This window comes from Rhinichthys klamathensis, unplaced genomic scaffold (genome assembly GCF_029890125.1).
Source record: "Rhinichthys klamathensis goyatoka isolate OS25496 unplaced genomic scaffold, OSU_Roscu_1.1 h1tg000178l_1, whole genome shotgun sequence".
In the NCBI taxonomy this organism is placed as follows: domain Eukaryota; kingdom Metazoa; phylum Chordata; class Actinopteri; order Cypriniformes; family Leuciscidae; genus Rhinichthys; species Rhinichthys klamathensis.
The window spans coordinates 1,880,332-1,904,130 of NW_026606707.1; the positions used below are offsets into that span (position 1 = coordinate 1,880,332).

The following is a 23,799-nucleotide window of genomic DNA, read 5'->3' on the forward strand; positions in this document are numbered from 1 at the left end:
GGTATTATCATATATATATTTTGCTTTTGAATTGAGGCCAACATTAGATCCTAACTATGACATTGTAAAAAAAAAAAAAAAAAAAAAAAAAAAAACATTCAGTAAAAAAAATAATAATAATCCTCTTCCCCCAATATCAAAATAGTATGTAATGTGATTTTATGATAATGAAATACCTGTTTGGCAGAGGTAGTTACAAATTATGAAAAATCACGATATACAAAGCATCAAAATATAATGAAATTCGTTTTATAACATTTAGTCTCTCTTCTTTTCCCGTCCTCTGAAAGCATCCATGAAATTTAAGGCCCCCAAGTACTTACCCAGGACAACTGATTGCTTGAATGGGATGACACTGTGAAGAAAAATTAACAATATTATTTATTTATTATATATATATATACTCACCGGCCACTTTATTAGGTACACCTGTCCAACTGCTCGTTAACACTTAATTTCTAAGCAGCCAATCACATGGTGGCAACTCAGTGCATTTAGGCATGTAGACATGGTCAAGACAATCTCCTGCAGTTCAAACCGAGCATCAGTATGGGGAAGAAGCAACATGACATCATGACTTTGCGTAAACACACGCCACTTTCAATTCAAGTGGCGTGTTATCTATACGCATTTTGAGATATCCGCGTGTATGTCCACGCCGAAATCTTTTGCGTGTATGTCTACGCCATTAAACGTCCGAGTGATTCCGCGTGTATGTGTACGCCGTTAAATGTCCGAGCGAAACGAAGCAAAATCTATATCTACATCTGTGGAGCGATATTTCTTTTCCTAGGATGGTAGGAGAAGACTCATAAATGGTATTAACCCCAGTGACGGGTAGGTTTAGGGACGGGGTTGGGGTAGGTCATATATTTATATATACATAATACAGTAATATAACGTTAAGTCAAAGGCGTTGATAAACACGCTGAAAAGCGGTTATGCGTGTTGATAGCACGCCAAAAATGGAAATACGAATTGGCGTGTCATACATACGCCATTTCATGAGATCAGTCTGGGAAGAAAGGTGATTTGAGTGACTTTGAACGTGGCATGATTGTTGGTGCCAGAAGGGCTGGTCTGAGTATTTCAGAAACTGCTAATCTACTGGGATTTTCACGCACAACCATCTCTAGGGTTTACAGAGAATGGTCCGAAAAAGAAAAAAACATCCAGTGAGCGGCAGTTCTGTGGGCGGAAATGCCTTGTTGATGCCAGAGGTCAGAGGAGAATGGCCAGACTGGTTCGAGCTGATAGAAGGGCAACAGTGACTGAAATAACCACTCGTTACAACCGAGGTATGCAGCAAAGCATTTGTGAAGCCACAACACGCACAACCTTGAGGCGGATGGGCTACAACAGCAGAAGACTCCACCGGGTACCACTCATCTCCACTACAAATAGGAAAAAGAGGCTACAATTTGCAAGAGCTCACCAAAATTGAACAGTTGAAGACTGGAAAAATGTTGCCTGGTCTGATGAGTCTCGATTTCTGTTGAGACATTCAGATGTTAGAGTCAGAATTTGGCGTAAACAGAATGAGAACATGGAACCATCATGCCTTGTTACCACTGTGCAGGCTGGTGGTGGTGGTGTAATGGTGTGGGGGATGTTTTCCTGGCACACTTTAGGCCCCTTAGTGCCAATTGGGCATCGTTTAAATGCCACGGCCTACCTGAGCATTGTTTCTGACCATGTCCATCCCTTTATGGCCACCATGTACCCATCCTCTGATGGCTACTTCCACCATGTCACAAAGCTCTAATCATTTCAAATTGGTTTCTTGAACATGACAATGAGTTCACTGTACTAAAATGGCCTCCACAGTCACCAGATCTCAACCCAATAGAGCATCTTTGGGATGTGGTGGAACGGGAGATTCGCATCATGGATGTGCAGCCGACAAATCTGCGGCAACTGTGTGATGCCATCATGTCAATATGGACCAAACTCCCTGAGGAATGCTTCCCTGAGGAATATATACACTCACCGGCCACTTTATTAGGTACCCCATGCTAGTAACGGGTTGGACCCCCTTTTGCCTTCAGAACTGCCTCAATTCTTCGTGGCATAGATTCAACAAGGTGCTGGAAGCATTCCTCAGGGAGTTTGGTCCATATTGACATGATGGCATCACACAGTTGCCGCAGATTTGTCGGCTGCACATCCATGATGCGAATCTCCCGTTCCACCACATCCCAAAGATGCTCTATTGGGTTGAGATCTGGTGACTGTAGAGGCCATTTTAGTACAGTGAACTCATTGTCATGTTCAAGAAACCAATTTGAAATGATTAGAGCTTTGTGACATGGTGGAAGTAGCCATCAGAGGATGGGTACATGGTGGCCATAAAGGGATGGACATGGTCAGAAACAATGCTCAGGTAGGCCGTGGCATTTAAACGATGCCCAATTGGCACTAAGGGGCCTAAAGTGTGCCAGGAAAACATCCCCCACACCATTACACCACCACCACCAGCCTGCACAGTGGTAACAAGGCATGATGGTTCCATGTTCTCATTCTGTTTACGCCAAATTCTGACTCTAACATCTGAATGTCTCAACAGAAATCGAGACTCATCAGACCAGGCAACATTTTTCCAGTCTTCAACTGTTCAATTTTGGTGAGCTCTTGCAAATTGTAGCCTCTTTTTCCTATTTGTAGTGGAGATGAGTGGTACCCGGTGGAGTCTTCTGCTGTTGTAGCCCATCCGCCTCAAGGTTGTGCGTGTTGTGGCTTCACAAATGCTTTGCTGCATACCTCGGTTGTAACGAGTGGTTATTTCAGTCACTGTTGCCCTTCTATCAGCTCGAACCAGTCTGGCCATTCTCCTCTGACCTCTGGCATCAACAAGGCATTTCCGCCCACAGAACTGCCGCTCACTGGATGTTTTTTCTTTTTCGGACCATTCTCTGTAAACCCTAGAGATGGTTGTGCGTGAAAATCCCAGTAGATTAGCAGTTTCTGAAATACTCAGACCAGCCCTTCTGGCACCAACAATCATGCCACGTTCAAAGTCACTCAAATCAACTTTCTTCCCCATACTGATGCTCGGTTTGAACTGCAGGAGATTGTCTTGACCATGTCTACATGCCTAAATGCACTGAGTTGCCGCCATGTGATTGGCTGCTTAGAAATTAAGTGTTAACGAGCAGTTGGACAGGTGTACCTAATAAAGTGGCCAGTGAGTGTATATATATATATATATGCACATATGTGGGTCTCTGAACACATGAGTTACTAAAGTCTGAAATCAAATCATCTAAAACTACAAATGGCTCACATTACAACATATTAAAATCTTTTTGTTGTTGTTGTTGTTGTTGTATCCAGACATCCTATCCACAAAGAGAGAAATTATCATTTCAATTTGGAGCAAGGTGTCCAGAAAAAGGCCAATGTTCAGGACTGAAAATAATGACCAGGCCTGGAAATGAGATCATTCACACCTAATGATCACCTAATGCACTGAGATTCAACACTCATCGTCATGCTGGAATAACACATTAACAAATGTAATTTGTGATTTGATGATTTAAGTGATAGGATTAGAATCAGGACAGTTACACATGCTTCTGTAAAAAAGGAAAGAGGGCATTAACATAATAAAGAATGCCCCTTCCCATTCAAATACTGCAGCCTTGATAATTATGACTCTACTGTCCAAAACACATTAAAGACCAAACACAGATTGCAATTAATTGGCCAATTTTATGCACCGAAGTCTGTCTCACAGCCCACACAAACAGGTGTTGCTTTATCTTCTGAGTTAGCATCAGTAATTGTCACAGCTGCATAAGAAAGAGCTTCTTAAGGGTCCTCTTTTTTCAAGCCACGGCCGGGTTAAAGGTGTTATGAAATACAGGCACTAGTGCAGCTGGAAAGCATTTCACCTACAACTGATACAACTTGCGAGACTGGTTGCAGCTGTGAAACTGAAACTGAGTTTCTCCTTAAAAACAATGTTCTTAATCATTCATACGAAATAAGCAGACGAATACAGTCTCGTAACCACAGCAATGTGCATAATTAAATTTAAGTTCATAAATACAACAAGCAAACAAAAATAAGTCATTTTCACCTAAGCAAAGGTGAAGTCAGCACAGGAACACAATGAATCACAGTGTTCCTGTCATTCATTCAGTGTCTTAATGTCCTCGGGGAGATGAGTAAATCCACACACACTCAACCCTGTCCTATGAGGTCAGTGCTTGAGAAACAGTTTTGTTCCGTGCCGTTGCTTAAGGCTAAACTCTCAGACCTTTAGTTCACTCCAGATACTTCTCTCAAATCCACTGGCTCCCTCTTGAGTCTTTACTGCAGCAGATTTCCTTTGACATCAACAGTCTATAGTGAAATTATTCATGTCACATCCCCGACTTACTCCACAGACAATGGCAAATTTATGGGTTTAACTTTCTGCAGAGCTTTTCTGTTTCTATCCACTGCGGGGATCAAGCCTCAGACAGTGTAAGGACCAATTAAATGTGTATTTCCATTTACACAAGGGCCATTAGTTTTGTATATGTGTATTCAGATGTTCTGCTGCAGCCATGTAAATGTGACTGTTACGTTGTGTATACAAGGCTAGACACTGTTTTCTTTGTCTGCTATATATAACCCAAGAAAAACCAAAGCTGTACACATATGTACACTAGAAAGTCTGGAGGTAAGATTTTTTTTAAATCGTTTTTGTAAGAATCTCTTATGCTCACCAAGGTTGCACTTATTTGATAAAACATACAGTAAAAACAGTTGTGAAATATTTTAAATTTCAAATAACCGCCTTCTATTCAAATATATTTTAAAGTGTAATTTATTTCTGTGACGGCAAAGCTGAATTTTCAGCGTCATTATTCCAGTCTTTAGTGTCACATGATCCTTCAGAAATCATTCTAATATGATGATTTGCTGCTCTTGCTTTCTTGTTATTATCAACAATGAAGGCAGTTGAACATTTAAACGGCATTTATTTCTAATAGAAATCTTTTTTAACATTATAAATCTGTTTACTGTCTCTTTTGATCAATTTAATGTGTTTTTGGACCACAGGAGGTTTGGACAACACTGTCATTGGGTGCTTCTCAAACAGAAGGCTGCGTCCAAGTGAAGTTGCATATCTCGGCTGCCACGTCATCAAGCTCCATCAAAGGACGCCTCAGGCCCGGTCCCAAATGGCACCCTAAACACTCGTGGTCTTCCTACGAGTTCGCACTTTAGTGACATAACGCCACTTTGACTGTCGGGAAGAAGCTGCTGCGGAGCTCGCTTCAGTGGACCGCAAAGGAGGCGCTCAAGAGCACCCCTCTGACACCTAAAATTAAAAATGGGACACCCTACGGTCTCGTGGACTTAACGGACACACGCACGTGGCAGCCATTGTAAATCCACAAGACCGTAAGTGCATTTGAGGTGTGCCATTTGGGACAGGGCCTCAATTTATTTTACGCCCCTTCAGTCGGCCTGTTTTGAAGGATGCATCAAATATATCCTTTGCATCCTTCAATCACCCACAACCCTTTGCACACATTCCAATTCACAAAAAAAATTATTATCAGAAAATCTATCAGCACTAAGCTTGTCAAATTTTACTATGTAAGGCAAGACCCCCAAAAAATATTTTTGAGAATAAGGCATTGTTTTCTTATGTTTTGTTGTAAACTGAGACCACAGACAGTTGTAATTACCATTACTGCATTGATAGAATTAGAAAGGCAGTTGATATAAAGGGTTTTAATATAAAGTATTTTTCAAATTATAATTTTAATAGATTTTGACCATAAGGGCAGATAGATTTATGACATTGCCATGCACACTTACAAGACCGATTCATTCTAGTGTTTAATGCGGAGGATGACTCTAAAAGGACTAGACTAGGAAGGGCACAGCCTCACTAGGATACAGCCTTTCAATTGAGAAGCACCTGTTATTTTCATATAAGAACAATTATATAATGCTTGCAGTTGATATTTGAAGCTGGAAAGATATGATGTACTACAAAAACATTTAAAATATGAAACATTTTTACAGATAGAAAAACTGTTACAGATAAACATTGTAAACACTAGGACATGTTTTTACCTGGAGAAGTTTGAGATAAGCATATGAAACTAACTTACCCTTTTAAAGCCCTTAACAAGTATAAGGTCATTGGAAGTAAAAGGTAAACTTGGTCTGTCAGAATGGCACTGACAATCCTCTTGGCAACATAGTCTGGCTCCAATATGGGCAGCAGTCGGGGCCACCTGCACACAAGGCACATGCTTTGATTTAAATGGCTATTTTTTACAAACGGATGAACCCAAAATGCCTGTATGATTGGGTACTTAGAGGATATTTAAGTGCATTTTACATTCATGTCCAGATTAAGAGGAAAATCTATAGCCTTAATGTCTCTTTCACTTACACGTTACATGTCGCTCGCAACAAATACAAAACGCGCTACATGCAATGTTAGTTTCCAACCAGCACCGGATGAGAGAAAGTGGAACTATTCAGACAACATTTGAAGGGTCCATCAATAATACACAAAGTAGCCCCAGCCCTTGGGCAAAGGACCATGCTGAGGGCTATAAAATGCAGAGCAGTTTTTATCATTGCTGTTAAACAACAACAAAACAAAAAACAGCGTCTTCTCAACACGTCAACAACAAACCAAACTCATCCAGTCTCAGCTACAACTAGTGTTTGCGGGTCAAGAAGACATTGTTCACAGGCAGCCAATGAAGACCATAGACTGGCATTATGCAAATTTGTTACAAACCTATGCAGGTTTGAGCAGGAAGAAAGACTGAAATTACTGACGACTCATTTCGGCAGTTTAGAATCTATTCTTTTTTAGGAGACAATAACTTTATTTGTTGTGCATTTTGAAACTTTGCAGACCTTTTACATTTACAAACAGCGGTATTACACACAGCCAGTTTCCATAATAGGGGAACTTGAATGTGGGTTTCGAACAAAAAGCTGAGAAAACCATGTTTTAGTCTTGTTTAGTCACCTATTGTCTTTAGAAAATAATCAAAACATTAGGGGTGTAATGATACCCTCATGTCACGATTCGATACATATCACGATACAGAACTCACTATAGGATATTACTCTACTACTCCAAGACATATGGTAAAATGTTAACAAAAAAATGCACTGTTGAATAAAATGTTAAATTTGGTATTACTTTGTGGGTGTAAATGAATAGGCTTGGACTTGGTGCTGGTAACCCAATGCACAGGACAATAGTCACCCCAGAATAAAAATATTCATCATGATTATAAAGCTGAAAATAAAGAATTATTTTAGAAGAATATGCTTGCACTCTGTCACTGACTAGATATTTAAAATAAATGTAGGCCACTTTTTACTGGTCACATAAGACATTTGGCATTATCAGGACCCACAAAATAATCCATACAAATTCATTCATACAAACGCAGCTGCTGACATTGTGACTATTGTTTTGTACACTGTTGGATTATAAGATACAAACAGGTATGATTTTAAAACGGTTTAATCGGAAATCAATATCTCATCTCCATGTATGTGGCGAAATGCTGCGTCCTCATCACCCTGTCGGGGGTTTATTTTGAGGGAACAACCGGCTGGATGTACATGATCCCTTACTTATATTCAACATTATATATAGTACTTCAATGTAGTACTGAAACCAAAACTCTGCAAACTTAATTTTTTTCCTCACAGTAATTTTCATTTTGGGTGAAGTATACACGATACATATTGTTGCATTTTTGAATTGTGACACGATATATTGTAACACCCCTACAAAACATACTATAGATGGATCAAGATCAAGTCCATCAACACCATGAAAGCTTGTTGTTAACTCTTCACGGGCTTGATATTTTTCTCTGTACCATTAGACAGTTTTGATGTGCTATTGAAAGTTTGGTAATCACGTAAGCTTACTTGTGTGTAAACAAATTCTATCAGCTTTTTCTGGTTTACGCAGACCTTTTTCTTCACTTGTATTTTGAGCCGGAGATGCTGTACTATTTCAGAAGACCAATAATAGTGAAAACATGGATTGCTGGAAAAACTTGTCAATGACAGGAAAGCGTTAAAAAAGCTGCAATAAACCATTTAGTGACACAAACATTCTTTCCCTTGGAAAGTCTGATCATAGTAATTTAAGTTGCGTTTGCGTCAACGATGCTTTGTTTGTCAAGCTCCATGAAGCACAGTCAAAGTCTGTCTCTATTTTGATTGTATACATTTACAAAGCAGTGTGCAAAATCCTGCCTACAGAGATTCTGATTATGGCTAATAGGAAAACGACAAAGAACTGAGATTGAATAGCCCTGAAATGATGTCCTTTCGACAATTTGAGAGTGAAGCGATATTGAGAGATTGAGCATGATCTTAAAAGTAGGTGTTTTTCTTTAAATGACGTCTTCAGTTCCCTGTTCAAATGCTGCCGCTTTAAATTAAAAATGTGTTTGGGGATGAAGTGCACTGTAGAAAAATATATTTTCATGATTTGATGACAACTTTTTATCTTTTGTAAAATCAACCTATATAATTAATGTGGTTCAGATAACATAATTTTTTGTTTCTATTTATTAAACCAATCTCCTTCATTATATTAACTCAAATTTTTTATTTCAATGAACTCAATTTTAATGCAACCAGGTAACTTACTTTAAGTTAAGCCAACAATAATTTTTTACAGTCTATTCCAGCATTGTTTATTAGTATGGAGACGTCACCGATTTCATTTTTTACCTAGAAGTCAACAAATAATCAATATGAGTAAGATTCTGGACAGTTGGCTTACTTTGTATTGCAGCCATCAAACAGGCCTGTGTTGATGAGGTATGGGCAGACGATTGTAGTTTTGACTCCATCCTTCCCCGCAGATATCAGCTCATATGCCATAGACTCGGCAAAACCCACAGCAGCAAACTTGCTTGCGCAATAATCTGTGTGGAAAAGATAGGCAAGTTAGGAGACATTTGTACAAACGTGGTAGTGACACTGCAAGGTAAACCAGTTTTAGGCATTTCAGAAACCAGCTCATTAAAATCTCCATGTAGTAATAACTGTAGTAATTGTGTATTAAAAATTTGTGTTCATTCATATCTGCTGACAAACTTAAAAAAACAACATCATACATTTCTTGCTAAACATGTTGTTTGAAAGAAAGTCCCTGAAGGACTTTGTAGCACCTCTGGTGAGAAAGCAGTTGTGTAAGAGATAAGAGGACATGGGTGAATGCTTTACCTGCCAGTCCATTGACACCTATCAAGCCTGCAGAACTAGCAACACAGACCAGATGTCCATGGTTCTTGTCCGTCATGGCGGGCAGAAATGCTTTATAGGTCTAAAACAGAGACATAACCACAAATGGACACTTATACAGAAAAGTGGCTTAAAAAAAAACAAAGTGCCATAAAAATTTGATAGATGGAGAAAAAATATCAATCCTACCCAAAAGTGGGACATTGCATTAACTTTGAGTGTCTTCTCAACAATTGCATCAGGAGTGTCCATGAACTTATTACCACTGACTATTCCAGCATTGTTTATTAGTATGGAGACGTCACCGATTTCATTTTTTACCTAGAAGTCAACAAATAATCAATATGAGTAAGATTCTGGACAGTTAGATCAAGATCTCAAATTAACCATTTACTAAAGTTAAATGTCATTATATCAATGTCATTATATTATGGTGTACCATTTGGTTAGCCATACATAAATGTATAAATAAAATAAATAACTCGGGTGGCCAAATGGACATATACCTTTAGGAGTGACTGTCCCTAAAAAAAACTTTTTATGAATTTAAAAAAATATTTTGATTTTGACCAATCAAAATCAAGTATTGGTTGCCAGAGACAACAGAGCAGCAGGAATGACATCACTTTGTAGGCCAAAACACAGAAGCGAGTTACCGTTTTAGCACTTCCGACCGGGCCTCCCGTCCCGAAGCCAATGGGTTTTTTTTTAATGGGGTTTTGGTTAAATGCCTGAAATAAGGTCTGTGGTGAACACAAGCTCAAGACACTTTCACGTTTTATTCTACGAGATAAAATACATCATTATGCTTACAGTTGTGCTCTTATAAACTATTCTAACTCAAAAGTTCTAGGAAATTGTTTTTAGATAAAAGCTGAAAGAGTTGTCGGAAGCTTAGTGATGGTGACGTTAAATTCGTGGGACGGTGGTGTAGTTCATTTATAGCCTACCTTTAGCTTTTTTAATTATCTTGGACAAAACGTCCAAGTGTCTTTTGCTGCAAAACATTTGCTGATCACAGAGCTTGTTTTTAGTGATAAACCAAAGGTCTATGGGGAAATCCTATTGGGGTTTTCTCAAGGGAACTAGCGATGCTAAAAGCCGGTTGGCCTACAAAGTGACGTCAGTACTGCACTACTCTATGGTCCAATAGTTTAGCAATCATGAAACAATAATATATGACAACAGAATGCCACGACTGACCAATCAGAATCAAGTACTGGTTGCCAGGGACAACGGTCCAATATATTGTTTAGCGCTCATTAGGCAAAAATAAAGGACTGCAGAATGTCACAGGACTGACCAATCAGAATCAAGTGTTAACAAGTGCAGTTATAAGGACATTTAAAAGTGATGTAGAGGTGTGTTGCAATACCTTAAATAATGCATAATGATGTTCGAAAAATCTTTTGTCTACAGTATTTAACTCCAATTATGTACTCAGACCACTTCAGGTTTTGAATTAAATACTCTTCATTCCAGGCAAACAGCTCACAAGAGCAGGTTTGAACTTGGATTACCTGATCTGCCACTCGGTAGACCACATCTCTATCACCGCAGTCACACTGATAGTAATGTACCCTTGACGCTCCTTTTTCTTTAACCTGCTTTGCAGTTTCTTTCAAACCATCCACATTAATGTCCCAAAGCACCAATGAGACGTCCAGTGGGGCAAACTCAAGGGCCATCAGTCTGCCAATGCCACAGCCTGCCCCAGTGATGAGCACAATCTCCCCAGACACATCTTTCTTCCTCTGAGGGACGAAGAGTTGTACAAGTAATTCCAGGTGGTAGTAGATGGTTAACACTATCAACTGAAGAGTCTCCAAGAAGAAGTTCATTTTGAGAGGTGCAGAAGACCTTATGAATAACATGAAGAAGAAGAAAAGAACAATGAATCACTGTGTGACTAAGACAGGCTTATACAAACACTGCAGAAAACCAGTGTAGTGAGAAACACATTGAATGAAAAGTAAACTAGTACTTTATGTTCCTGTGTCAGTCATTAAAACCTAAGTTTGTACAGCTAATATAAGCCTGAAGAAGGTCTGTTAGACAATGTAACACGGTTTACCTTACTGTGCGAGATACAACGTCCCCGGAAGATGATGAATTGTTCTCTTGCAGGTCGCAGGCGGTAACGTTAAACAAATATTTGTTCTTCAAATTAACACATGAACCAAAGACGACGAAAGCTCGCGCAGACGTTAAGAATGACGTTACTACCCACTCCTCCTCTTCGACTTTGTGGGGAGACTACAGACACACTACTTAACCAGTACGGCAGGTTACCTGGAGTTTACCTGTGTGAGTGAAGTCGGTCCACGGGACGGGCTAAGTGAGAAACACTGCGGTCACGTGACTCAGCTGACTGCACTGATTTGTGGGAGTTGTTGATTCCACCGCTTCAGACCTATGCTCCAGACCCAGACCAGACACGTCATCTCGCCCGCCATCTTGCAACGGTCAGCGAGTCACTCACAATTAGATCAATGTTGTGAAAGCGCCGAGATTTAAATTCCCGAAGATATTGGATAACTTTCACAGGTGAGAATGTATGTATATGTATTGACTAAAAATTGTGTTTTTACTATGGCAAAAACGTATGTTTTTTTATTTAATATGGCAACATTTAATGTCTTATCAGCTGACGCCTTCGAAGAATACAAATAAGTTATATTTTCCGTCACAGAATAAAAAATAAAAAGGGTAATTGCGACTTTTTATCTCACAATTCCGACTTTTTATCTCGCAATTGCGTGCTATAAAGTCAGAATTGCTAGATATAAACTAGCGAACCGCGAGAAATAAAGTTAAAATTGCGTGATATAAAGTCGCAATTGCATAGTCAGAATTGCGTGTTATAAAGTCAGCGCAACGGGAAGGTAAAACTTTATTTTCCCTGGGTCTACGTCGTCGTTACCCTGTTGTGGAGTTGTAATTTAAAAAAAAAAAATTATCACACTTTTCTTTACAGGGATAATAACTTGCTCAGTCCGGGGTGGCTATTGTTATTGTACAGGTCATATTTATGGCTTTTAATAACTTTAATAAAACCCGTATTCTTTTCCAAACCTTGTCAACAATACGTGTTGCTTTAAGTGTGACATTTCCTTCAGCTGCTTTTAATTATGAGAGGGGATTTTCCTAAGAACCGATTTCCCCAAGACTCAGTATTAACAGCCTTAATAGTCATAAATGATTTTTTTTAACAGCCTTGCTTTGCTGGATGCATATAGACAGGTCCATGGGAGCATGCAGTTTCTCCTCATTTACATGGTTTAAATCAGATATGTAAAAAAATAGACATTTGGTTTATATCTGACTGGCTGGTTTAATTTATTAGTTCCTGTACTATTTCATCTGCCCCTCTAACTGATCATGCCTGTATCGATGTTAAAATATCTGAGGTTTAGAATTAGAACAGTTCCAGACGGCCAGGATACTGGAAACCGAATACTTCTTTCACACAATATTCTTCATATTGTTCAAGTATTAGGAACATCATTGGAAATTTTAAAGTTAATTCAGATTCAGCAATCACAAAGTGGGAACTTTTGAATTATAAATGTCAAAAATTCTCCGTTTGGTAAGTAAATTTCTAAGGCAAATGATTTGAGAAGCTCTGTGATCATAAAGCAAATAAATAATATTTTATGTTTATCCTCTCCTAGTGAACAGGACAAGGAGACGCTGTATTCACTGTTCTTTATGCTGAGAAGGCCAAAGGTGCATTTTTCAATTCAAGGGCAAAGTGGCTATAGAATTTGGAGAGGAATTCCACATATATTTTTTTTTATTTAGAAAAAAAAAGAGAAGAGGTGAGTGGAAAAGGATTTCTTCTCTTGATATTGATGGCACTTTGACTTAGCTTGGCCCAGGAGAAATGTATATGGTTTCATATACCCAATTTGTAATGCGAAAAGTGTGGCGGATTAAAATTTCTGCTACCATTTGACTTCAAATGTAGTAAGTTTCCCATTATATTTTCTAAGTTTCATGCAGTCTCTAGAAGCTTGGAAATTAGCCTTTTTAAACATAATGTCTCTCTACACTCATACTATGGAATAACCAAAATGTGTTATCTAAGAACAAGACTTTATTTAAAAAAGAATGGTTTGATAAGGGAATTATTTTTGTTTCAGATTTGCTAAATGGTAATGGTGAAGGTCATACGTATCAACAATACTTCCAGATTACCATAAAGGCATCTCATCTAAATTGCTTCACCTTGTGAAAACACATATCCATTATAACTCAACTGTTGGGCAGATTCCAAAACACTTTATTGGAGGTATTAATATTAAATGATTAATCAAGTTTTTAGTGAACATAGTCAAAGTATTCAGGAGTCGACTACCTATTCAAAAAAATCGAATCTAGTAATTGAGATGGATCATCAGCACCCCCTCAGAAATCTCCATCTATCCATTTATGTAATTAGCTGCATAAGTAATTTAACTTTACATCATGCCTGGCTAGCAATGATCTTAAGCCTTGAACATATAAAAAAAAATAGTGCAGTCTCTCAGACATTATTGGTCAAGTAAGTGGTGAAAATATGAAAAGTTGGGTCTTAATAAGCTACTGAAGAGGGCCATTGAGGCAGTGACACTGTAATAATGGAGAATATATTCTACTTGCGAAATGGCTTAATTTGTAAGAAACAAATATCTCACTGAGACATTACACTTCTGCAGTAAGATGAATTTATTGTATTCTGTACAGCTAATGGCTTTGATTTAAACAAGAACAAAAGCTGTTGAAAAGTTGTTAAAAGAAATGCATTAATCATCGAGTTCAGACGGCAAACTTAACCTCACTACAATGTTCAATGGGCGAAGCAGACTAGCTAATGTGATGAGATTCTCAGAGAACAAAGCAACACAGTGAAAAGTGCTTTTCATTCGTCATGATGTGACCCAGAAATAGTTAAAGTATCGTCCTCTGTCTTTACCAAATGTGCCATTTGATGGGTGATTCAATTGTAAGCACAGAGATTGTGAAAATATTATTTCTTCTTTTTAAAACACAAACCCTAGTCACAGAGAACACAAATGTACATTGTACATTATGGAGGAATATTCAGCAGCAAAGACAAAAATAAATAGTCATTTAAAATGGCTTCACATGAAATTGGTACAGTGCAAACTCTACACAAAGTAGGAATAGGTCATTTAGGATGGGTGTCCATGTTTTAATTCTAATCCATGAATCCTCCATATCTCTTCTGCATGCCAGGCAGTGCCGTCTCGCCTCCGTCCTCGAAAGTACGTTTCAGAAACCCATTGCTTTTCTGGCTGTCCAACCATTCAGGCCTGCCCACTCTGCGCATAAACCCCCCGTATCGCTTGTGCTGGTCTCTCCCTGCCTCCCCTAGACCACTGTTCCCCTGTACGCTCCTCATGAAGCCCCCATAGCGTTTGACCATGTCCCCATCATGCTGCTCATCTGACTCTGAGGTGAGAACGAATCTGAGGATCTCTCTCAGCATCTCCACTTGCTGATCTTCAGCTCCACCCTCTGCCTTGTCCTTCTTCATAAAGCCTCCATATTTCTTACTGATGAGCTCTGTGCCGTCACTCTCTGCTTGGGCCCCCGTGCCGATCTCTGCTGCTTTCTTAATCATGAAGCCCCCATAACGCTTCATGAAGCCTCCGTATTTCTTGGTGAGAAGGTGGTCTGCGCTCTCTTCCTCTTGCTTGAGGCTGTCGATGGCAAGGCGATCCTCTTCTGAGAGGATGTTTTTGCAGACTTCTAGTTTTCTGGAGTCCACAGTCCCTTCACACTCTAATGTGCAGGTCTAGAGGAGAAATGAATGGCCGATCAATGCAAGGAAACATTTGGTCCACCAGAGGGCACACACATTCAGTCTGCTGAATTCAGTGCAGCTGCACAATAAAGATAAAGAGTGCCAATAATTACTTCTGACAATCTGCACGGTGGAAAATGTCAATTCAGTGAAGCACTCTGAAAACCCGGTCACAAGAGAAAAAGAGATAGCTAGACTTGAAGAACTTGCTTTGAATTGGTTTTGATTTGAATATTATGCTACAGCACAATTAGCTCTAAGTGAAAATGATCTCACTTGTGCTTGTATACTGCTTTCACATAAGAATACAAAATATAAAACCAGACATTTGACTAGAGTCTATAATGTTCATCTTTTGCTCAAATTTAAAGTCACATTTTCCATAACCCTGGTGGAAGGTGACATAAGCAAGGTGACATAACCCTTGCGAAAAATTGGTAAGTGTACTTACTTGAATTGAATGTGACATGTTGTATACTTTTAAGTCTTAAAAGAATATTAAGAGTATATCATAATTTCAAAATTTTACTATAAAGTACATTTTAAATAATGTTTGAATCTCTTTTTTCACGCTTTAATGTTTACTGACATAATAAAAGCACATGCACACAGTAATTAATTATAATTATGTCTGTAGTGTTATTCAATATTACATTTAAATAAAGTAATCACAAATATATTTAAATATATGACATGTAAGTTTCAATAGAAATTACATTAAAGTATATTTAGTTTACCGTAATGCTTGTCAGCAATTGTATTCATAACACAGTAAAAAAAGGTTGCTTTTTAAGTACAATCAACTTGGCATTCTTGGCATGTTTACGTCATTTCAACTTAAATGACATTAAACTGACTTTTAATAAATTAGTTGAGTCTTATATAACTTCAAAAAGTTGAAAATTGCTTAACTTATTTTGATGAGTTAAAGCAATGTAAAAACATGTCGTCATAACTTATTGATCATATTTCTTTTTTTAATTATAAAATTACAAAGATAGTCAAAAAAATGCGAATTGCATTTTATATCAATTTAAACTATAATACTTTTCATTTAACTGCAATTAAGAGTCCAAAAACATTACATTCATTGATTTAAGAACACCACGGGGCTCGTTTAATCTGGCAAACAACCATTGCCTTAAAAGTAAAAAAAAAAAAAAAACATTTTTCTCCGTTTCTCATTTAGCATCTTTATTGCAAATAAATATTGCCAAGACTTAAATATAGGAGAGACCATTGCAAGTTATCACACATTTTACTCAAGTTAATATTTCTAAGGTTTGAAAGTCAATTTTTGTATTTGAGTTCAAAAAGGTAGTATTGAACATTTCTACCATAAGAAAAAGAAGTGAACTGAACAGTTCACCATGTTGTCTCACAATAAGGGAAAGTCGTCACGATAGAATGCCATTCTGTAAAAAGTAAAACAATTATGAAACAGCTAAAAAAAAATGTAAAGGGTAGCATTCAACAATGTCAACTTATATTATAATTAATATGAAATCCACGTGTGACAACTAGCCCCGACCTGACTTCTATGAAAAATAGCCTAGTCTTGTCCTGAGAACACAGCTTAACCTTTTAGTTCAAATCTATGGTCATGATATAGTTTCAGACTTTTGTCGGAATATATATATGTAAATGAAACTCACCAGTGTGTCGATCTCTGTCTGTTGCCGGAACAGCCGGTAAACGCAGAGCGCGCAGTCTCTGCCGCATTCAGCTCGAACCATCAGCACGAGACAGGCGCTCAAAGCCAGAGTCCACCAGGAGTTCATTGTTAACGCCATGGGCTACAAACGAGCAGTTTACCTTTACTTACATGAGGAAAATGTAAAGCAATCTGTGGTAGAGTCTTGAAAATTTGACATAAAAGTGGTAAATATAACATGCATCTATAGGCTATGAGCGCGTAAAATGTATTTATAGGCTACGCGCATTTGCGCATAAAATAACCCATCAAAAGACCAACCAAGTAATCCAGCAAATTAAATAATTAGTTAATGATAAAGTTGAATTATCCTACTTTAAATTCTGTAAAAAGTTTACCTGTTTACAGTAGTCTAGTTTCTTGGCAGTGTCCACCGTAGTGCTAAATATGTTGTTTTAGAGAAAGATCTCTCGCCGGGTCTGGTGCAGAAGCGTCTTCAGTATCTCACAGCACGAGGATAAACTCCACACCTGCTCTGTTGAGAAACGGTGGACAACTTTTAAGCAGTGTGCCCTCGTGACGACACGCCGTTCGCATCTGACGTCAGCAGGAAGCATCACGCAGAGTGACCGGGTTTTTTTTTTTTTGCCTGAGAAAATCAATTAATGTATGATATTTTTCGATCCTCGAAATATAATTAGGTTAAGGTGATCAACAGTGCATTTGTTGGCAAGTAGGCTACTGTGAATATATCAATATTATTTGTCATGCTGAGACTTAATGTTCTGCAGTCCAGTTTGCTACTGCTTTTAATGTAACATAATGTTCTATTGACCCACATTGGCCATCATTTAAAAAAAAAATAAAAAAAAAAATAGGTTGATTCCCTTCAGTTCAGACAACAAAGCAACAGTATTTTTCCATATTAGTCTTTTTTTGTTGAGGGCCTATTGTGCTGAAGAGTGCATGCTGTTCTGGGTTTTTTTTCTATGAGCATTGGGGACTAATGCGGTCTGGGTAGACAGCATACCTCTTAAGACAGGTAGTGTTCGAGAAATAATAGACTTATGTGTACTCAATCCAGCCATTCAATCTGTGGCTTTGTCTTGAGCATCATCGTGCCATGCAGTGTAGGCTACCATGATCAGTATCAGTATTATTGTGCCTGTTTTGTCTGAGATCATTGTTTTGCATCCTTCATATTATGTCTGCAGTGTTTTTAAACATCTGTCGCAGCATTTTGACAGTTGTATCATAACATTTAGTCCCATTTGGATATTTGCTCATTTGTTCGAATATCAATTTACAGGAAACGTCAAACTCTTCCTCATTGAGCCCATTCAAAGCTGACGTCATTTATAGGCACTTCAAAAGTTATCACAGGAAATTATAGATCTTTCTATTGCAGATTCCACGTAGCCTGAAGCATACGAAATTGGTTGTCAGGACATTAACGGCCATCAATTAGAGGCTTTGGATTCTGGAAATGACTGCTAATTCTTTAGACTCGTTTTAAACTGTATGCTGTAAGGCGTTAAATGAGATTGAGAAGAGGATAAAACGAATTTTATATTTTTTTGATCCTATTGACTGCATGGAATTCAATACTTTAAAGTTGTGATGAAACCGTAGTAGAGATTTAGAGATCTTCTCTAATAGTGATGTACATCTGAGTAAAAAAGAAAAACATGTAAGTTATAGGGACTTGGTGTTATAGGGACGCTGATGACGTGTGATGCCTCGCGAGCAGGTGTGCGGAGGTATAAAAATACATACGCTGACAGGCAGGTAGGACATCGTATCATTGCATTTGGACCGAAGACAATGATTGGACGAACATTTTGTGGTCCACAGACCATATATAAATAAATGTAGACCACTTAACTAAGTGATTGCAATCAGGATGTGAAGAGACTTTCAACCAGCACAACAAAAATGTTTCTGGAACAAATCACCTTATTCTTATTATGTACATCTATATTTCAGTCCAAAACCTCTGCTGATAGAAGCATCTTCATAGGTAAATGACTTCACATCAAATATCACAGTGCTATGAGCCACTAAACGTTTCAGAACAACACAATTAAAGCCCATAAACACATTTCTCTAATTATGCAGGTAGAAATATGGTGGCAATAAGATTTCAAAGACAACATCAGGGCTACTAAACTCCTTTCTTGAATCCAATTAAGAAACCCTGTTCTTGGAAATGGTCATTAATTTTAATCAGTTTAAAGTAGAAGTAGAAGTAATGCTGTTCTTATTAATTCAGCAGACTCTATGAGGACAGATTTGACAGACCTCTGCACATAATCAAGCACTTAGTCACTGTCTTACATTAAGTAATCAGTCATACCGCTTTTAAAAATGCTCTATGCTTTTTATGAATTCTGAATCAAACATCTTTTGATAATGGATCAGTGTAACAACCCTCTCGACGCTAACATGTTGGTTTTCCTCATAAAGCGATGAAAATGAATCCAACTTTCTTCTAGGCTGACAATGAATCTTATCTGTAAATGAATAAAATAAAATACCAAATGTGAGGCCATGGAGATTGCAACTAGTAACACTGCAGTGTGGACCTGTTTTAAGTGGCAATTTGAATAAATGCCACTATAGCTGTAATGTGCTGCTGGGGATTTTGAAAGCATCATATTGATCCATAAAACTCAGGGGAATTACAAGGTGATGATGGTTTTGCTTGCCGGGGGGGTCATAGCTGGAAATATGCTTGTGAAGCACACCATTCCACTCTCACTGGCATGTTATCTTCATAAACTCTACAACAAAGTGGTAGTTTCATATTAATGAGCTATGAAATTTATGTAAATCTGTATTTTATGTTGACAGGTTTGTGCATATTTAATCACGGTATTAAAAGTTTAAATTGGCGCTGACCTAATGTTATAGGGTTAGTTCACCCAAAAATGAAAATTCTCTCATCATTTACTCACCCTTATGTCTTTCCAATCATGTAGGAAATCATGTCTTCTTTCTTCTCTGTATGGTCAAAAAAGCATTCTTTATATATTCTCAGTACATTTCTTTTTCTTTTTTGGGTGAATGATCCCTTTAACCCTATGGACCAGCGGAATTATCTTTGAAAAGCTTTCGTTTAACGACAAGCACACATGAGATATGAGCGTAAATGAATCCTGAGGGAACAACAAAGCATCTGAGTACTCTGCCTTTTAAAAGCTTATAACTAACACTTATTTTAGGACATGCCAGCCTTGACTGTTTGAAACACCATGACCTGCTGGATTTCCAATAGAATGGAAGTCCACAAAAGAGACTTAATGGGATGGTTCACCCAAACATGAAAATTCATTTGTTCATCCTCATGTCTTTCCAAACCTGTACGGCTTTCTTTTCTCTATGAAATAATTTGAGAAACATCTCAGTGTTTTTTCGGAAGTCAGTGCAAAACTGTTTGGTTAGATAAGGGTTCTTAATTGGATTGCATGAAGAACCTTTAACATCCATGGAACCTTTCCATTGCACAAAAGAAAAAAAAAATTTTTTTAAGAACTGTTCACTGAATGGGTCTTTTACCTCGTTTCCACCAAAAAAGAACTGGTTCGGAACTGGTGCTGGTTCAAAGTTGGTTCAACTTGCGAACCTTCTCAGAACCTGTTTGTTTTTCCACTGACTTTTTCCCAGTAACCAGCCCTCGACGTAAGCATGACGTGGTAAAAGAACGGTTCTAGTCCAGCAAAGAGTTGGTGCCGCTTTGGAACCAATTTCCCTGGCCGAGAACCGGTTCTTTGGCTGTCGAAACACAAAGAACTGGTTCTCGAGTAGGCACCGGCTCCGAACCGGCTCTCAAAATGCTTTGGTGAAAAAGGGGTATTTGAGGAACCCAAAATGGTTCTTCTGGCATCACTGCGAAAACCCCCGTTTGGAACTTTTATTTTTAAGAGGGACCCAACATTCTTCAAAATAACTTATTTTGTGCTCAGCAGAAGAAATAATACATTTCTTTTCTTTTAGGATGAACTATCCCTTTAATATAAACCTCTGAATTTAATAAAATGTCACTTTTTTCACTTTTTATCAAACCAAACTCAAACTGTTAAAGTTTGAAATGAAATCACAAAAATCAGCTTCCACAAATTAAACTAAAAGATAATTGGTGCACAATTAAATATGATTGTGCTGTGTAGTTTGGGTATAAGAAGACTTTTTTTTTTTTTTTTTTATCAGCTCTCATATTCAATTTCCTGCAGGGTGAAGAAGGGATATCAGCACCATAATTACATTGTCACTCAGGGTATGGCCGAACAGCACCAATGACAGGAACAGTTAATTAAATTCTGCCACACATATGAGAGCACTAGGCTATTGTGTTATCACTGATTTGCCATCAGCAATAACTTTTATATTTACACCTTCTTGAGTGGATAAGATACTGAACATTGAGGGTGAGTTATGCAAACAGGAAGAGCTGCTCTTTAGGGCTGCTTTTGAGTGTGATAATATATGCTTAGACCGGAGAAGATAAGTAATTTAGTTTTCCTGCAATTATTACATTATTAGTCACTTCAGTTATTAATTCAACAGAGGGGTTTGATTGTAGAACAGAAATGCCTAATTTATTACTTTTTTATTTAAAAAAAGATCTCTTTAGGTATGAACTTTTTTGAAGTGTCAAGTTGCCAGTTGCGTGGACTGTCAATGGAGGGACAGAAATCTCTCAGATTTCATCAAAAAGATCTTCATTTGCATTCTGAAGATGAACGAAAGTCTTACTGGTTTGGAACGACATGAGGGTGAGTATTTAATGACAGATTTGTAATATTTGGGTTTAAAAATCCTTTAAATACAACCTAAATACTGGAAACTCATAACGACAGATTTGTTGTCAGACATGAAATTACGCCATTATTCACTATTCTATTCTAATGTAAGAGAAATTCGATCATTAACCAGAACAAAACAATGCTTAATTTGTATTTGTTTCCTTTTTTCATTTATTCATTTATATTTAGCTATAACATGCATCAAATTTATAATTTATGAGATGTCTAAAATGATTCCTTCCACTGATAAATTTGCAATGTCTAGCTGTGTTTTTAAACACGTACAAACATCTCAAAGGCACATTTCACTGTTTGTCATTCACATTTGCTTCAGGTACATTTTGTGTTCATTTTAACGCAACATCAATTAAATGCTTAATTCAAATTAACATTAAAAACGTCCACTTTCTCCATTAATTCATCCAAAGATCAATATTTACATAAAACATGGAGTGGCACTAACAGATCTTTGCTGGGTCAATTGTGCACCTTGTCCACATTTGTGAGCTCACAAACAACAACTGAATTAGAAAGATTTAAAAAATGTTCAAGCTGTTAATATAGTTACATAGTTGTAGTAAACTTCGAATTTTAGAAGTGCGTATGTATATATATATATATATATATATATATATATATATATATATATATATATATATACACTCACCTAAAGGATTATTAGGAACACCTGTTCAATTTCTCATTAATGCAATTATTTAATCAACCAATCACATGGCAGTTGCTTCAATGCATTTAGGGGTGTGGTCCTGGTCAAGGCAATCTCCTGAACTCCAAACTGAATGTCAGAATGGGAAAGAAACGTGATTTAAGCCATTTTGAGTGTGGCATGGTTGTTGGTGCCAGACGGGCCGGTCTGAGTATTTCACAATCTGCTCAGTTACTGGGATTTTCACGCACAACCATTTCTAGGGTTTACAAAGAATGGTGTGAAAAGGGAAAAACATCCAGTATGTGGCTGTCCTGTGGGTTGAAAATGCCTTGTTGATGCTAGAGGTCAGAGGAGAATGGACCGACTGATTCAAGCTGATAGAAGAGCAACTTTGACTGAAATAACCAGTCGTTACAACCGAGGTATGCAGCAAAGCATTTGTGAAGCCACAACACGCACAACCTTGAGGCGGATGGGCTACAACAGCAGAAGACCCCACCGGGTACCACTCATCTCCACTACAAATAGGAAAAAGAGGCTACAATTTGCAAGAGCTCACCAAAATTTGACAGTTGAAGACTGGAAAAATGTTGCCTGGTCTGATGAGTCTCGATTTCTGTTGAGACATTCAGATGGTAGAGTCAGAATTTGGCGTAAACAGAATGAGAACATGGATCCGTCATGCCTTGTTACCACTGTGCAGGCTGGTGGTGGTGGTGTAATGGTGTGGGGGATGTTTTCTTGGCACACTTTAGGCCCCTTAGTGCCAATTGGGCATCGTTTAAATGCCACGGCCTTCCTGAGCATTGTTTCTGACCATGTCCATCCCTTTATGGCCACCATGTACCCATCCTCTGATGGCTACTTCCAGCAGGATAATGCACCATGTCACAAAGCTCGAATCATTTCAAATTGGTTTCTTGAACATGACAATGAGTTCACTGTACTAAAATGGCCCCCACAGTCACCAGATCTCAACCCAATAGAGCATCTTTGGGATGTGGCGGAACGGGAGCTTCGTGCCCTGGATGTGCATCCCACAAATCTCCATCAACTGCAAGATGCTATCCTATCAATATGGGCCAACATTTCTAAAGAATGCTTTCAACACATTGTTGAATCAATGCCACATAGAATTAAAGCAGTTCTGAAGACAAAAGTGGGTCAAACACAGTATTAGTATGGTGTTCCTAATAATCTTTTAGGTGAGTGTATATATTAAATGACTTACAGATAATATAATATTAATTAAATAAAAGGCCACTTAAGTGTGCTTAAAGAGAGTACACTTTTATTACTTTCTTACTTAACACATTTAATTACACTTTTTAAAAAATGCACTTATAATAATGTCAAACAATTAAAGTTCTACTTTAAAAGCACATTCAATTCAATCCACATTTAGTTGTATAGTGCTTTTCACAATGCATAGCAGCTTTACAGAAAATGCATGTTTTTACATTACAATTTAGAGTAATCACTTATCAGATGTGAGTGTGTCCAAGTAATGTCCATATGTCAAAAATGTACAGTTCTAAGATAATACAAATCATATAGTTCATGATTTACATCATTTATTTAGGCAGAAACAATAAGCTCAATA

At 37.8% G+C, this 23,799-nt stretch overlaps 2 protein-coding genes across 2 annotated transcripts; both read right to left on the bottom strand.

The window, feature by feature from the left end:
• Positions 1-215: 215 nt before the first annotated feature.
• Positions 216-11,528, bottom strand: sdr16c5a (short chain dehydrogenase/reductase family 16C, member 5a). The gene is made up of 7 exons (XM_056260831.1): positions 11,330-11,528; positions 10,776-11,115; positions 9,445-9,576; positions 9,238-9,337; positions 8,792-8,936; positions 6,120-6,245; positions 216-355 (listed from the first exon to the last, which is right to left on the bottom strand). Exons 2-7 carry the CDS (start codon positions 11,094-11,096, stop codon positions 259-261), a joined length of 921 nt encoding a protein of 306 aa, XP_056116806.1. The 5' UTR covers positions 11,097-11,115; positions 11,330-11,528; the 3' UTR covers positions 216-258.
• Positions 11,529-13,995: 2,467 nt separating this feature from the next.
• penka (proenkephalin a) lies at positions 13,996-17,263 on the bottom strand. The gene is made up of 3 exons (XM_056260833.1): positions 17,120-17,263; positions 16,723-16,863; positions 13,996-15,058 (listed from the first exon to the last, which is right to left on the bottom strand). The coding sequence occupies exons 2-3, from the start codon at positions 16,858-16,860 to the stop codon at positions 14,459-14,461; spliced, it is 738 nt and encodes a 245-aa protein (XP_056116808.1). The 5' UTR covers positions 16,861-16,863; positions 17,120-17,263; the 3' UTR covers positions 13,996-14,458.
• Between the last annotated feature and the right edge of the window lie 6,536 nt (positions 17,264-23,799).

Bases quoted from the DNA above. Each gene is read 5' to 3' on its own strand.
- sdr16c5a (XM_056260831.1), bottom strand. From the start codon at position 11,096: ATGAACTTCTTCTTGGAGACTCTTCAGTTGATAGTGTTAACCATCTAC. The intron at 9,577-10,775 runs GTAATCCAAGTT...GTTGACTTCTAG, and splicing joins TCTACCGAGTGGCAGATCAG to GTAAAAAATGAAATCGGTGA. The intron at 9,338-9,444 runs GTAGGATTGATA...TCTCTGTTTTAG, and splicing joins ATGCAATGTCCCACTTTTGG to ACCTATAAAGCATTTCTGCC.
- penka (XM_056260833.1), bottom strand. From the start codon at position 16,860: ATGGCGTTAACAATGAACTCCTGGTGGACTCTGGCTTTGAGCGCCTGT. The intron at 15,059-16,722 runs GTGAGTTTCATT...TTTCTCCTCTAG, and splicing joins AGACAGAGATCGACACACTG to ACCTGCACATTAGAGTGTGA.